Below are 16,524 nucleotides of genomic sequence, written 5' to 3'. Positions count from 1 at the left end.
CAGATTTTTTCCAAAATATAAACATTTAAAATGTTTTGACAAACCATTATTTACTAATAGGAAGTGCAAATACACTAGCTAAAAGACAACAGCTTATCATCAAGGATAAATATCACTGTAACTGGGAAGACCAAGAAATATGATATACACCCTTCTCTAAATCTCAGTATATTTGATGTTTGTTTTTGTTAACATGGAATATCAATGATATATTAAAAAACTGAATGGATTTTAAAAAGAATCAGAATGTATTTCTTAGAGCTGATGAAATTTGGGGGAAAAAAATCCTCTGAGGTGGAAGATTTCACATACAGTTCCAAAAACACTCAGTGTAGTGTCAGATGTTCACTCTAGTCACTACACAAAGTTGAGCGTTAAATTTGAATTACAGCATAACAGTGATGATGTCTTACACTTGGACTCAAATGGAGTTCACTTCAAATGCCAAGTACATCATGAACAAATCAGGTTTGTATTATAAAAGTCTGCAAATGTAAAAAAGTTCTTACACTTCATTCACTTAATATGGATTAACACATACCTACCTTAGCAGCACGCTTTGATTAATTAGGCAATGTAATACAGTTAACATATACGAAGCACTATTAAGTGCTACGTAGTAAGTGGATTTCCAAAGATTACTCTGTCCAAAGTAAAAAGAAAATTACGCAGTTAAGGACTAATTCCCTCTAAAACAAGATAGACCCTCCGTAAGATATGTATTAGCACAATGATTTCACATCCTACAACCATTACATATTTAATTTTTTTGGAAAGGAAGAAAAAAGGTAGCACACAAAGGGATACTACCTCAGATAGTTAATGTCTTTAAGATTCCCTATTAAAATACATTTCCTCTTAATGTTGAAGAAATCAAAACTTTAAAAACACATAACAAGGCCTAAATCCATTCACAGGGCATTGCTTGTTCAACTTTATACAGTAATGGATATTGCATAGTGGTTCAAGTTAAATCCAACCACCAGCTTGCTGCAATATCTGATGACTGATAGGGAAGTCAATAATCTTTAACTGCTTTCAAAAGTTACCTTATTGGCAAATTTTAGATTCCTAACCTGTGATTCTCTGTGTTGGTTATTAAGCCTGAAATTAGACCAATGAAAACGTTAATGTTGACTAAATGCTCAGAAATATCTCGTAAAGGTTTCTAACATTATCTGGAAGCCAATTTAGTTCAGTGAAGTATCAAATCAAAACATCTATTAATATCAATGTGTAGGTTGGTTAGGATTTGCTTTTATTATTTTATTGAAAGATCCCCAAAGAACCCCTTATGACAAGTAACTTTTCCTTTTATCTTGACAAAATATTTATATGGGACCAAATTTAACTAAGGTGGTACCACTATATTTCACCCAAAGTTTATGATTCGGCATTATAAAAATTACAACAGCAACGCAGGTCATCTATCAGTCTCATTTGTGGAACACGGAAACTCAGGAAGCATAGCAACACTGAAACCTTGATTACGAGAGGGTGCTGTAGAAGAATGGGAGAGTGACCTTGCCATTTCCTTTTTAAAAGCAAAGAAATCATTATACTTGAAAACACCACATGCCCAATGTATCCTTGCCAGACTACTTAGCAATTTGAGATGTTGGGGCAATTTGCAAATGACTAAATCCTATTGCAGTATAATTTGAACTGCAGATTTCTAGTAGCAACAGTATGAACATGTAGAATTATAGCCATCCCACATTTTGGCTGCCTTCAGCAATAGTACTAAAAATATATTTTGATGGTGCAGCACAGTAGCACAAAAATTAAGACGGCCTGCATGAATCAAACCATAGTACCAAGACAAAAAAAATGCTATTAAAGAGAAAAGGTCCAATGGAAAGCTACAAAACAGATGCTCATGTGGGGCAGGACAGATTCAGTGGCTATTGTAACTGGAAACGTCACTGCTAGTTTGTGAAACAAGAACAAGAGGAAAAGATTCCTCATGTGGGAACAACCCTTCCTGGAGAGATTTCATAAACAGAAGAAATGGTCTTACTTTCCTGGATAACTTCTAAGCTGGTTTTTAACCTCAGAAGCCTGCATAATTCTCTATTTTTGGCATACTCTTGAAGGATTCTGATACAGTTCACCATCTGCACAGTATCAAAATAGCACTATCTAGAAATGCAAGAGCAAAGGAAGAAAAGAAAATTATATAATGAGGAAAGGGAAACTTCGCTAAAGGATGCTGGGACAGATGCGTATGAACATAAAAAACAGTCCTAGGATCTTGTGTGTTCAATGAAGAATAAAGCAGGAAAATTTAAATTGGAAAGACCCCTATACTGATATGCTTCATGAACTGGTATGACAAATATCAGCATTTGGTGGAGGACCTGAAAATCAGTTATTACTATATAATTTAGCAGACACCTTCAACTAGGTCTCTAAAGAATTCTGCAGGATTTAACTGAAATATATTATGTTTCATCCATGACATCCATAATTTTGTAAGTCAGACAAAATGCTAATGACATGAAGGCCAAGTTTTTGCTTTACTTTTAAAATACAAAAAATATTTTTCTTGGTGTGATTAAGCCAAAAGTTTAACTGCAAGAATTATTAAAGAATTTATTTTAAAAAACCCCATGCATTTAACTTCATATGCCCTTCCCCCCTCAAATAACATATTCACCCATACCCAAAATGATTGTGAATTTAAGATGAATACCCAAAATTAGATTCTACACATGGGAAATTTATAAATCTGTTATAATTTTCCAAGTATAGAATCTAATTATTAGAGGCTTGTCTTAAATTCATCCCCTGCCACTGCAGGGCAAGCGGTTTGCTCTGCCCCTGCCCACCAGACCTGGCCCCGTGCTTCCTGTCTGTCCCCCCCGTTCTTATATCCTCTGGCACCTGTTTCTCCACTGTATGCCTCCCTGCTGCTGTTTGCCAAATGCATGTACCTTGTTGCCCACCACTTGCTTCCTCACCCTATACCTGCCCCACCCCTTCACTCCTGCCCCCACCACTTACCTTTTGTTGAGGCTCTGGCCCTGTGCTGAGCACAGGAGGCAGGCCAGAAATTGCTGCCACCACAGCCTCAATTGTTGGGAGGGAGCGGGAAAGGGGGAGGGAAGATGGACAGAAATGATAGTGAGGGGGCACAGGCAGCAGCTCTGACTCCAACTCCAAGGCTGAACCCAGGGGGAAGGAGAAAAAGCCTAGTCTTGAATTTGAGTCAATACAGTAGTCTTGCCATATGCAACTCAGGGACTAAGTAATACAGTATAGGTTTTAAGATGTTTCCATATATTAACTTTTAGAAGGCACCTGTATAGACCAGTTTTATTTAATAAACTTTCTGCCTGAATAAGTATGAAGTTTTCATAGCTTACCTATGTTGATTTTAAGAGTTATTCTATAGTTTATGAAGTAAAGCCCTGTAATTTTTTAAATCATACTTTTGTTAATCTTTGCAAATAATTTTTATTCTTTCTGGGATTGGTTTTTAAAGATTACATTATGAATAGGTTTGACATTAGACAAAAAACAGAGAATCACAGAGCAGAAACTAACTTACATGAGACCCTATAATTTTACATTAGGTTGTTATAGCAATTTTCAAGAACACTGGCAGGAGTTATGGCAGTTCTAGTTTGCAGCTAAAGATAGATGTCAGTTGTTTAATCTGTAAACTGATAAATATAACTTAAGTTTACTGTCCACTCTATACTAAGACTGCTAAGAAAATTAATGCAATTAACAATTTAGGTTTATTTCCCTTGATTTTTCCATGGTTGTATATTTGTAATATTTCAGTATTGCATCATACACTGATCTCCAGCCTTTGCTGGTCCACAAGCAATGACACTGAGGAAGTCACATGCTGCTGGCAACCTCACTTTGCTCCACCTGTCAAATGGTTTTGAACTTTTTGATCCCCTATAACCACACTCAGATTAGAGTATCTTGCAGGTGGTATGCGTTTCATCTCACAGATTAGGGACTACTGATGACTCCTTTTTATAAAACCATTTCTTGAAATAAATAAATACTACCTTAAAACTCTATTCTACTGATTAACACTTCATCTTTTCTAACCAATGATAAGATATCTGCTCTGTTTCGATCAAACAGTATTCTAAATGGGACGCTAGTATAGACAACTTCTGTTTTCCACTTTAGATTATACTGCTTACCAACACTAGTTCAAAGAGTTATCCAACATTTCACAATGCAGTAACTTAAAAAGTAATCTTGAAATAACAATGACAAGACATCACAACAGATGTCTGTTATAGAGAAACATTCCCAAATGTGGATTTTAGAGCCAAATATTAGCAAAATGATTGTACAACAAACAGAAAAATTTACATTTTATCAATTCAGTTTCAGTTCATCCAACCAAATTTTCTGAGGTGAGAAATCCAGACAGACAAAAACAGTGCAAAATTTATGAAAAAATATAGAAAAAGGAGGCTGACCGGCACAAACTGAAGAGAATAGAAACAAATCTTAATAATAATCATCAATAAGGAAGTTAAGTTTGTGGTCTTCAGCAGCAACAGACCTCTAAAATAAAAGTGGCTAAATGAGAAAGCTTATCCTGTGTGTGTGCAATATGAACTACAATAAAACCCCAATATCTAATGTCTTGCCTACCAAACCTGACTTGTAGTGGAGTCATTTAACATGGTGGAGCCTGCAAGATGACAGTCAAACCCACCATACATTTCAAAATAATCTGCATTAATTTACGGCATTTCTTTCCTTTAAACGCAGTGAATAACCAGAACAATTCCATCCATCTTTACCAAAACCAATTAAGCCTTGAGCCTAACATGGCACAACTGCAGTAAAAGAATTCACAATTTTGTTTTGTATGACACTACTAAAAATTCCACTTTAACTAAAACGTTATTTTAGAATGAATCGGTTCAATTTAAAAGTTGAATTTAATTTCCCTAATTTTGCTTAATTATAATTGAAGATGGGTATAGCCTGGCAGCTTTACTGTAACTTGATAAACAAGGTAAAAAGTCAAGAGCTCCAGCTTTCTTTTATAAAACTCAATCCCTCCTCCCTAACATCAGCTGCCCTATGTGTTAACATTGTACTCTCTTTGCAGCTGATGCACTAACTAGCAGACTAGTTAATATAAATAAGGTTGCTGGGGAAAAAATTAACAGCTATGGTGAAGGACTTAAAATTCAGCAGAAATAAAGTAGTTCACATTTAACATTCAGTTTCATAGCTGGTAGGGCTGGAAGGGACCTAAGCACGTCATCAAGTCCACCACCCTGCCACGGACAGGAAAAGATGCTGGGGTCAAATGACCCCGGTGAGGTGATTGTCTAGCCTCCTTTTAAAGACTCCCAGGGTAGGGGCGAGCACCACTTCCCTAAGAAGTTCCAGTTCCTAGCTGCCCTTCCTAGCTGTGAAGTAGCGCCTCTTGATGTCTAGCCTGAGGCTACTCTCAGTCAGCTTATGACCATTATTCCTTGCAACTCCCAGTAGTGCTCAGGGGAACAGGGACTATCCCACTGCCTTGCTGGCCCCCCTTGGCAAGTTTGTAGGTGGCCACCAGATTCCCTCTCAGCCTTCTTTTGTGGAGGCTGAACAGGTTCAGGTCCCATAGCCTCTCCTGATAGGGCCTACCCTGCTGCCCCCTGATCATGCGAGTGGCCCTCCTCTGGACCCTCTCCATGTTGTCCACATCCCTCCTGAAGTGCGGCACCCAGAACTGGACACAGTACTCCAGCTGCAGCCTGACCAATGTCACATAGAAGGGCAGGATCACCTCCTTGGACCTGCTCATGATGCACCTATGGATGCATGGCAAGGTGTGGTCAGCTCTCCTGACTGCGTCCCCGCATTGGCGGCCCATGTTCATCTCGGAATCAATAGCGACTCCAAGATCCTTTTCTGCCTCTGTGCTGACGTGGTCAGCACAGAGCCTATAGGTACGCTGCTGGTTTTTCCTCCCCATGTGCAATACCTTGCACTTGTCCGTATTGAAACCCATCTTATTCTCTGTAAACTGTCCAGATCTAGTTGTAGCCTGTCCCTCATAGAATCATAGAAGTAGAGTCGGAAGGGACCTTGTAGACCTTCAAGTCCGACCCCCCTGCCTGGGCAGGAGAAAAAAAACTGGGCTCAAATTATTCCATCCAGGTAGGCATCAAGCCTCCTTTTAAAGACCCCCAGGGCAGGAGCCAGCACCACTTCCCTTGGAAGTTGGTTCCAGATCCTAGCCGCCCTGACTGTGAAGTAGTTCTTACGGATGTCTTTTCTAGCATGCTCATTTCTCCCCACATCTTAGTGTCATCTGTGAACTTGAACAAGGCGCTTTTCACCCCCTTCTCCAAGTTGCCAATGAAGATATTGAACAGTGGGGCCCGAGCCCTAGGGAACCCCACTGCCCATGTCCCTCTAGGTTGAAAATGACCACCACCACTCTCTGGGCCCTCCAGCCAATTTGTGACCTATCTGACTGTAGGCGTCAACACCACAGTCGCCTAATTTTTAATGATGGGGTGAGAGACAGTGTCCAAGGCCTTCCTGAAGTCCAGAAAGTCTACGTCCACTGCGACCCCTGCATTCAGGGCTTTTGTGACCTAGTTGTAGAAGGCAACCAGGTTGGTCTGACAGGACCTGCCTCTAATGAACCCATGTTGATTGCCTCTAAGCATAATCTCTCCTGCTGGTCCCTTGCAGATGTGCTCCTGGATTATTTTCTCAAAGAGCTTCCCCAGGACCGAGGTAAGACTAACTGAAGTTTCTAGAACTAACTGAAGTTTAGATAAATCTTCTTGAGAAGTCTGCCACTAATGTACTACATCAATACTCAAAGCAATGGACAAACTGGATTCTTGACCAAAACCAAGAAGCTTAAAATCACTCTTGTTCATCTTTTGGAAGCTTAACTCTTACTTTTATGAAATTCAGAAAATGTGTTTAAGTGGAACAATGGTAACAGCAGTTACAACAGCAGCATGTGGAATCTGGGTTTCTGAAAACTATTCATTGTTACACTCTTGTGAACGTACTGGATATTAGGATAAATTTAATAGCAGCAGTACATGTCTAAGTGGCACTAATATATAAAAAATAAAAACTATTTTGTAATGAAAACTAAATGTGTATGTTCTATGAAAACTTGTTCTTAAATGGCTGCAGACATTGCAGTATATAGTTTAATGGTATTAACTGATAAATGAGATATATATAGACAGTGTTAAAGATTACATATTTAGAACATATTGACAGGGTTTCTCAATTATACACAAAATAAGCAGTAGTCTTCAGTAAAAAAGCAAGCATTTTCAAGTAAGAGGTCTGTATATTTCACATTTCAATCAAAGCATGTTTAGTAAATGTAAATTAAAAGTAAATCTTGTTAAAAGATTAAGCTATTTACGGTATAAGTTTTGAAAAGTTAGTTACGTTATATAATATACACAAAACAACATTAGTACAAACAGATTTTTTTCTATAAACTAATTTCCTGCAGGTCCTTCTGTTGCTATTACTTTCCATGTGAATGGAGATCATACATGATCTGAGACAATCTACAACTGCTAATTGCTTAAGTGAACATGCCATGTGCCTTGCTTGTGCCAGATGCGCAAAAAAAGTTAGCAATACTCAGTCCAAAGATTCAGCTCTTTAAGTCACATTATATATACTATCCCGAGTTTTCCTTACTCTGCTCTGAAATTTCAGACTTCAGACAGTAAGAGTAATTTAAGAGTAATTCACAGCTTCACTTGTTACAAATTAAGTGGTTAATTCCCAATTTAATTCTCTGAAGAAACACTGCCTGGGGTACAAGAGAAAGCCATGCCAGGTAAGAGGGAACTAAATCCTACTCCCTAAACTTCTGGAGAATTTCTCTGAATGACAGACACCACTACTAAAAAGAAAGTGGCCTTGTGAGATATATAATGACTATCTAAAAGTACTCAACACGGCTGTCAGGGAAAGGTGCAACACGGCTGTCAGGGAAAGGTGCAACACGGCTGTCAGGGAAAGGTGCAACACGGCTGTCAGGGAAAGGTGCAACACGGCTGTCAGGGAAAGGTGCAACACGGCTGTCAGGGAAAGGTGCAACACGGCTGTCAGGCCTGACATGTGCTTGCTTGTGGCAAGTTACCAGTTAGGAAGTTCCTGCAAGCCAGTTAGCAAATCCTACTCTATATTTACAAAAATTCAAGATGAAATTAGGCTGATTAATCAAAGAGGGGAAAAAAGACAGGAGAATAAGGGCTAAGGAACAGACAAAAGGAGCAGAGAAGAGGTGAGATACTGGATAAAAACTAAAAAAGCAAAGACCATCAAGGAGTAGTTTGCCTCTAAACATAACTGTGACCGCATTTAGATCTTTCACATCTTCGGCAAGAAACAGATATCCTAACTAAGTACCAGAAGCAAGCTCTACAAAGTTAACTTTTCCATAATGTGACTAGTAAGCATGAACTTATTTAGGGAAATCTTGATTCATCTTCATATAGCTATTGGCAAAGCCACAGTTGTTTTGATCTTTGCTTTTCATCCAGATAGCCACTGTGGCATATTCATCCCTTGGTTCCACCACCACTTGATTCCCTTGGACAAATGGAGCTACATATACTGTTTTCAAAATTTTAAATTGTTACTATAATGACTGAGGTTTAGAATTTGCTCTGAAAACAAGTCGGTTTTATAGATAAGTACTGAAGGGACAGACAGACTTGCATGAGTGTTTAGAGTTTACACTGTATCAAACATTTCTGGCAGAAAGGACAGTACATTTGTCAATGAGGCAATATTTTATGTACTTCACCGGAGACAACTGCCAATAAAGAAAATCCATGTAGGTGTGAGGCTATATATAAAACCCCATAAAAACAAACAAACAAAAGAAAAAAAATTATTGATGTTTTCAAGTTTCCCCAATGGCCTCTTCTAACTACACATGACTAGGTCTGTACCACAGAAAAAGAAGAGGTTGCAGTGGCTGCAGGTGTCCTATAAAGGAAAGTACAGCACTGTTTTCAGCAGTTTGGCAAAAAGAAAAAAAATGTTAGAATTGGAAGTGACTGTTAGGATTAATAGTACTAGTAAGGACTATTCTTAAGCAAGTATTCCCAATTTGGAAAACCCCAAGATTTTGTTTTGTACTGTTTTTTGGAGGGAAGGAGAGAAAGGGAAACTGAGCACACAAATTAATGTAAAAATATGTATATTTCTTAACCCACCTGCTATTAGGTCATCAAGAGTGTCGGTAAGCGTCTGGGCTGGAGTGGCAACCATTAATCCGTCTGGTTCTTGAACTAACAGCCCCTGCCCATGTCCAGCAATTTGCTGATGCTGTCCTATATTCTGCTGATTACCTAATGCTTTCTGAAGTTCAAGAGAATCTGTCCCATTATAACCTAAATTACTGGAAAAATTACATTGCGATGTTGGCAAAGGCTGGATGGGGACAAACTCTATTGGTTCAGCAGGTGGTGAAGACTGTTGTTGCTCATCATCTTTAGACAAGACTGTGTCAACCTGAGGTAACCCTGAAAAGTTATCCTCTGGTAGACCCTTATCTCCTTCCACTTCTGGAAAGACACCTGTGTGTGGGCACTGTTGCTGCAGGGGAAGTGGTGTGTCTGTCTGACCTTTGGTCTCCAAATATTCTTTGGTAAACTGCTGTTGTGTTTTCATCTGCAACTGTCTTTCCACTTTCTGTAGCTCCTTCAGTATTTTCTTCTTCTTCTGTACTTGCTCTTCTCTGTTCTTTTTAAGTTCTTCAATTTTATCTTTATTTAACGGTTCACCTTGAATTAATTCCAATGATTTGAGTTGTGCTTTTTCAATAGCACTAATTCTCTGTCCAAGTTCATTCAGCTTGCCTTCAGTCTCTTCTACTATGCATTCCAAAGGCTGGTATGGGTGAAAAGGTGGCAGTAGGTCCTTATCTGCTACCTGCAGGGAACTTGACTTCTGCTTGGATGTACCTAAGCACATGAAAAATGTTTGAAAAAATGCCATGCTGAAGTTACCCCATACCTCCCCTCTCTTCCCACCCAAAACTTTACAACTATTGCTCCACATCTGTGAAACCGAAGTAAGGTAAATTGGATTATTAAAGACTACACTCCATATTAGAACAGATAGCAGAAGGCAAATTAAAATGGAATTTTCAATGTTGATCCTAATATTCCCTTAAACAAAGCTATTTTCAACAGTATCAGTGAAATTAAAATCAAGAGTAAGCAGTCCAAAGGCAGTTTTAGCAATTTACTGAGTAGCCTGAATAAAAGTTGTTCTAGTATTCAAAATACAGTAGCAAACTAAATCTAGCAAAAGCACAAATCCTTTTACAGAGGCTAGCTTCCCAAAACTAAAAGCAACAAGCAAAAATGTCCACATCTGAGAGAGAGGCTAGCTTGACAACAGTACTAGCATTTCATTTTGAGATGTGTTAAAAAATGCTGTAGTATTTCTTCTCTCTGATAAGATCTTGGCAAGGTAAATTTAAGCTTCTCGCACTGACTTTCATAGTGGACATTTGAACAAATTTCATCATAGAAATTTAACCTCCTGTTTGATCTTCTCCACTAAGTAACCAACAAAAGGTAAGTTTTGGCTCAATGATAAAGCAAAACAACACAACCCTCCCCTAATAAACAAAAACACCTTAAAAAATCTTTTCAAAATCATGGGGAAAAAAACAACAACCCCCTCCCCCCCAACTCTCTCTCATACATCTCTACAAATGCTTATAATAAATCACTGCCTTCAAGGAGACCAACCTTGGTTTGAAAAGAAAGTCTGAGCTGCAAAACAGCTCCACTGCATGATAACTCCAATTAGACATTTATGCTTCAAGCAAGACTTACTATGCATTTAATACCAACCATATTAGTATGAAAAATGTTTCAATAAAAATGATAATAATATGAAAGGTGATTCCTCATAGCAATATTTAATATATTTAAATAATACTATGAGTGATTTAAAGAACTGAAGTCAACTTGAAAATTTACATGCAGACTACACTAATTCTCCACTGAAAGTCTGAGTTTAAAAAGTTTATAGATCTAGCTAGATCTATATTCCTCTAAGTACATGGTGTCCAGGTTTTTCTAAAAACGAAGCTGTCTGAAACTTTTAAAACTCAGATTTGCAGTGATAGATACATAGATAGATAGATATCAAAGAATTTACTTAAAAACCCAAAGCAAGCAAATGCACAACTAATTATGAATTTTCACAGCATTGCACTGAAACATTAAGCAAGGGGACAACATCTTTTTCTGCCCTTTTTTTTTTTTTTTTTTTGACCCACTGGAAGAAGCATCAGGTTGCATAGTCATATGCTATCTTTCAGTCTCTCCAATTCTGGAACAGCAACTGTGCCCACTATAACCTATGTTTAATCTATATTACAGGGCTGTTACCACCATAGCTCTGGTGACAGAGACCCTTTCGTGTCTAGACAGCTGTCTTAGCACAGTTTTTTTTCTGTTAATTACACCAGTTCCCCCATGTAGGAGAAATTTTACTGGCAACAGCTTTTTTCTGCAGGTTCTCCCAACACAACCATTTGGCTATGGATTGAAAGCTTTGGATACTTTTCCCAACACAGCTATGCACAACTTCACAGTGTAGACAAGGCCCAGAAACAGGCTCAGGACTGCTCTAAAAACTTCCTGGCTGAAGCAGTTCCTTAGGGACTACTGCATTGTGCATGGATCTTGCAGTGTTGCCTTGTGGTTTAGCCCCCACCTCATTTGTGTTTTCCAGTCACCTCTTGCATACCCCCTAAAAGAGGGGATATTGAGAAGAGAACAAGCTACATCAACTTTTCACCACTCAAGAGGAATCCTTAGTAAAATGGTAGAACCTGGGCTGATTAAGTCCACTCCATTGAAGAGACAACTTACTCCTTCATTCCAATCCTGCTTTTTACTGTGACAATAATTATCAGCCACTAAGTCTTGTGACAGAAGAGGAATACTGGAGAATTATACGGTTAAATGGACAAGCCATTTTTAAATTGCGATCTTTTAAATCCACAGACATGAAGCTGCGGTGTCAGCTTCTGCCAAGTAAAACCTTCGATGTAGTTTCCACATGCTTTCTGCAGCAGTTAATCTGTGAGACTACTTTCCTCAGACAATGCTTTTCATTATTCCCTGAGCCCTCACTGATTAAAATATAGGATTTTTACATAATTCCATTTTGTTTACACAGTAATTTTTACACCAATAATCCAGTGATGTGAAATGGGTAAATACAGTAAGTTTTTGGTTCATTCTTTTTTGAAAACCTTACCAGGAAAAATAAGTGCTATGGTTATATGAAAAATGTAATCACCTTAAATGAACACCACTAAAGAGCAAGTGCAGGAGAAACATTAAAACAGAATGAAACCAAAAGCTGTACTGTTTCTGCTAGTTTGATCCTTTAGAAATGGAACCTTTACCTACATTATTAAATTCCCCAGCCCCCTTTATTTGAAATTGCTGACGCATTCCGACACCTCCAGAAACTGTCATTCTAGCAAACAGATATAATACCATAGTACGAGCCATACAATGAGAGTGCAACTATTTGCAATCTTCTATTCCCATTCTACGGTTTTACCTGGCATCTGAATGCCTTCCATATAAAACTACCAGTAACAGACCATGCATGGCTCTATTTCATTATGTTCACTGTTCCAAAAGTATCAAGAAAATTTGCAAGAAGGGAGGGGAAAAACAGAGTTAGAGATTAAGTTACTTTGTGTTGGTCAGCAGGAACACTTAGCCCAGGGTGTTTAATGTTGCACAGAGATCTACTAACTTTCACACTGTGATATAATGCAGGCACCGTGACAGTTTTCAAATAATTTTACAAACCACTCTAAAAATTGTTTATGATCACTAAACAAAGTTATCTCCTGATATCGTGATAAAATCCAAAAAGAAAGTAAGTGCTCATTAACCAATTTACTCCTTTTCTGTTACTTGGGCTGTATTAGTAAAGATTTTATCCTTTGCCAGGGTAACATTTGGCTCCAAAGAATCTCCCTGAGGTCCTTCCTAAGAACCTACGGTCTCATGTTAAGCCATTCTATCATCAGTCCTAAGGCTACATATACTTGAACTTCTCTTTGGGCTTTTGATGGAAAGGGAGCTATGAAAATAATACAATTAACAATATCTTTATGCCATTCCACTCCTCCACTGTGCACAAAAACACCTTGGTTGTCACAAGTAAAAAACTTCTCTAAAATTCAAGAGAAATAGCTACATTATAGTCTTGTACCAAGACTCAAACCTCCTAGTTTATTCAAGTATAGTAGGCTCTCAGGCCCATCCCTAAACTGTTATTTATAGAGAAAATTAATCTGTAGCCTAAATCCAGATCTTGGGATCTTCAAATCTTCGAAGATGAAGCCAAGCCCAATAATGCTCTTGAAGAGATCAATATAGGGTAACACAGATCACTTATGGATAATTGTAAGAGATAGATACTCTGTAATTATGAGAAAAGGAAAATTTTAAATCAGTATCTAATTAGTGGGAGATGTTAAATTTTCAGATTACAAAACATTTTCCCTGTAACTATTAGAAACTTGTGGCCTGTAATCTTCAGATTGATAGGAAGGCATGTAAGAGGTAGGGCTGAACATAAGCATCTGAACCTTAAGTGATTTTTCAGAGGTTTGACAAATTAAACTGTAGTTTAAAATGTCTAAAGTAGTATTATTTGGTTAGCAACTACAATATTCAAACCAGTATCTAAAACATTTTTTTTGGATAATCTAAGATCAACCTAAGCACTGTTAACATTTAAATCCTTAAATATTCAAATGTAAAGCTCTACGCAGTGTCTACTGAATAAAGGCATAAAAACTTTGCTCCTCAGCTCATGTATTAAACAGTCAAACTCATTATGGGATTTCAGTGCTGACAACAAGTCTTGCATCCAGGATGCCACATTCAGTAACACTTGTGAAATCATAATGTTGTATTTAATATCCTACTCTTCAATAATAATGGCTGTCACAACAACATCAAATGACAGGAAAAGATGGATTTCAGGAGGAAGTCCTTATTCAACAAAGAACATGAACATTTAAATTGCCTGTTTATTTTCAGGTCCCTACACTTATTAAGCTATCCATAAAACACCCATTTGATTATAAACAGTACACTTTTAATATCAAGGCAACACCATATCCTTTAACCCATAGATTGCTTAGATGCCACAGGATTTGAATTCATAAATGCTAGGCAATCTTGACTTATGCATTTTGACACTCTTTCTTGCAAAGATTAATTTTGGGAAAATATCAAAGGATGTTTGACACTGGCAGGACAACATTAACAATTCAAACTAGTTTGAACATCCAACAAGCCATAAGAACTGAAACCTGAACATAAACTTCATCATAGTTTATTCATATGACAAAACACAGAAACATTTTAGTGCCCTGAGTGCACTTAGTTCTACTCCTGTGCTGTACCTTTTAATCATAGTGCTAAAGTTTCGGTAGTACGATTACTACAATGAGGGGCAATCTGTTCCCGATACTTGACTGGCAAGATTTATTTCCATAATATAAAAATTTGACTTCAATATTTTATTGTGTTTATTTTAAAGAGAATATAAAATACATGAAATATTATAAAGAGTGCATACTACAAAAATGCTGTAATGTTTGGTAGAGGTACAGAACGTTCATCCTAAATCTTATTTTACAGTCAGACAATTCCACATATAGGAACACAGACTGACTTCAGTGCTATCAACATTTAGTTAAAAAAAAAAATAATAATCAAGGTTTATAAACAAGTTGGCTGTGTGAAAATGGCTACTGAACCCATTCCAGTTTTAAAAAAATTCTACCCTTGCTGGTAGTACAAAAAATATAGCTGTGGTACTAAAAATAAATAAATAAATAAATAAATCATTTAGCTAGCTTCCCATTGAGCTATGAATAACAAAACAGTTGGACTATCTGTTCTTTGGCACAGCTGAAAGTTAGAAAAATAAAATCTTTATTCACACACCAGGAACATTTGATCTTAAGTCACCGAGACAAACACGGGACTTACCAGGCCACTTCCACATGGCAAATCTTCAAAATGTAAGAATTTAATTCAAAATTTGGAATTACCTTTAAAATGTAGATGGAAGCAAGCTAAACAGGACAGTGAAGAGCCTTATCAGACACTTTCATTTTTGGATACTTATTTCAATTCTTAGTCTCAATTATTAACAAGGGTAATTAATGTGTATATCTGGAATAAATATTATTTTATTTCCTTTTTTAAACTATGTACTTCTAAGATACTTCTTCGGGATATTTTAAAAAAATCAGATACGATTAGCAATGAAGAATCTATCATTGCCTTCCCCAGTCTCTTCAAAAAAGGTCCAGAAAAACAAAAACAGTTTCCAGAGCAACTGTTTTAATCTGCTCTTTGGAACATCTTGCTAGTAAGGAACAAATGATCAACACCACTGAAAACTCAGCTTTTGCCAGAGTATTGGTAATTCTACTAGGTAAACTCAACCAATATGAAGACGGCTGTTCAAACCACATGCTCCCACAGTAAGCATCCGGAAGCCAAAAAAGAAGACTCCAATCTTTGCTCAAAAGTCTCCCATCTTTTAACTATCAGCTGCTTGATGTTCCAACTAAGGTGTTTTCAAGAGCTTATCCCAACTATATACCATTCTCTGGACTCTAATTCTTGAGTATTCAAATTTTAACTATCATTCCCTGACCTTGGTAATTCTAAACTACAATCCTTATTAGCAGTAGTCACCTACAACCCTTGACTTCCTTTACTAAAGGATTATTCACTTGTATAGGACTGAGAACCGAAGAAGGGTTCTTTGCCCTTGAAAACTTGTCTAAATCTCTCCTAATTATGCATTTGGTTTAATAAAAGATCTCTTAATTCCTGAACCATCGTGGCAACATCATCACTTCAACAGTAACACTCATCTAGGAAACCCATTTGATCTTAACCCAAAATCTCCCATGGAAAATCAACCTTTCAAGTTCAATGAACTGCAAAAAATATCTTGGGTATTTTGAAACCCATTCATATATTCTTTAAATTTTGGAAGAAGTTTAAATTATTTTATGGTTCTCTCATAACTCTCCAAACCTAAAAACGTTTGCCATCTCCACAGGTTTCCTGTTTATCAATAAATCCAGCTCCATCTTTCATTCCCATTATATGCTATCCTCCAGGAATATTCTTTTCAGCCATGGGACTTCTGATCCATAAGGTACCCTCTATTCTCGGAAAACTGTTAACTTTTGACTACTTATACCATGATTGACTGACAGGGAAGAATAAGCATAAGGAGAGATTTAAGTTCAAACTCTACAATAATTTCTAACAATTTTCTCAGTGATTTTTGGAATAACATAATTATAAGAATACACTCATGTTTATTGCCCACTTAAATATCAGCCTTGTTTCACTGCAATATGGGCCCTAGGTGTCAAATGCAAGTTTAGTCACAGTAATATATACCCTAAAGAAAGAAAGAAGACTGATA

At 37.3% G+C, this 16,524-nt stretch overlaps 1 protein-coding gene across 9 annotated transcripts in view; it reads right to left on the bottom strand.

The window, feature by feature from the left end:
• The window catches only part of ANKHD1 (ankyrin repeat and KH domain containing 1), a 162,395-nt gene that overhangs the window by 33,979 nt on the left and 111,892 nt on the right, over positions 1 to 16,524 (bottom strand). For 7 of the 9 annotated variants that reach the window (XM_090021008.1, XM_090021009.1, XM_090021011.1 and 4 more), the window contains one exon: positions 9,213 to 9,962. The exons of the other annotated variants lie outside the window; for them this stretch is intronic. In XM_090021008.1, the coding sequence (XP_089877134.1) occupies positions 9,213 to 9,962 (750 nt within the window). The remainder of the gene's footprint in view (positions 1 to 9,212; positions 9,963 to 16,524) is intronic. 9 annotated transcript variants of the gene reach the window in all.

This window comes from Crocodylus siamensis, chromosome 10 (genome assembly GCF_052110815.1).
Source record: "Crocodylus siamensis isolate JL-2025a chromosome 10, ASM5211081v1, whole genome shotgun sequence".
In the NCBI taxonomy this organism is placed as follows: Eukaryota; Metazoa; Chordata; order Crocodylia; family Crocodylidae; genus Crocodylus; species Crocodylus siamensis.
The sequence above is the reverse complement of the archived record's forward strand: the minus strand, read 5'-3'. Positions and strand labels throughout refer to the sequence as shown.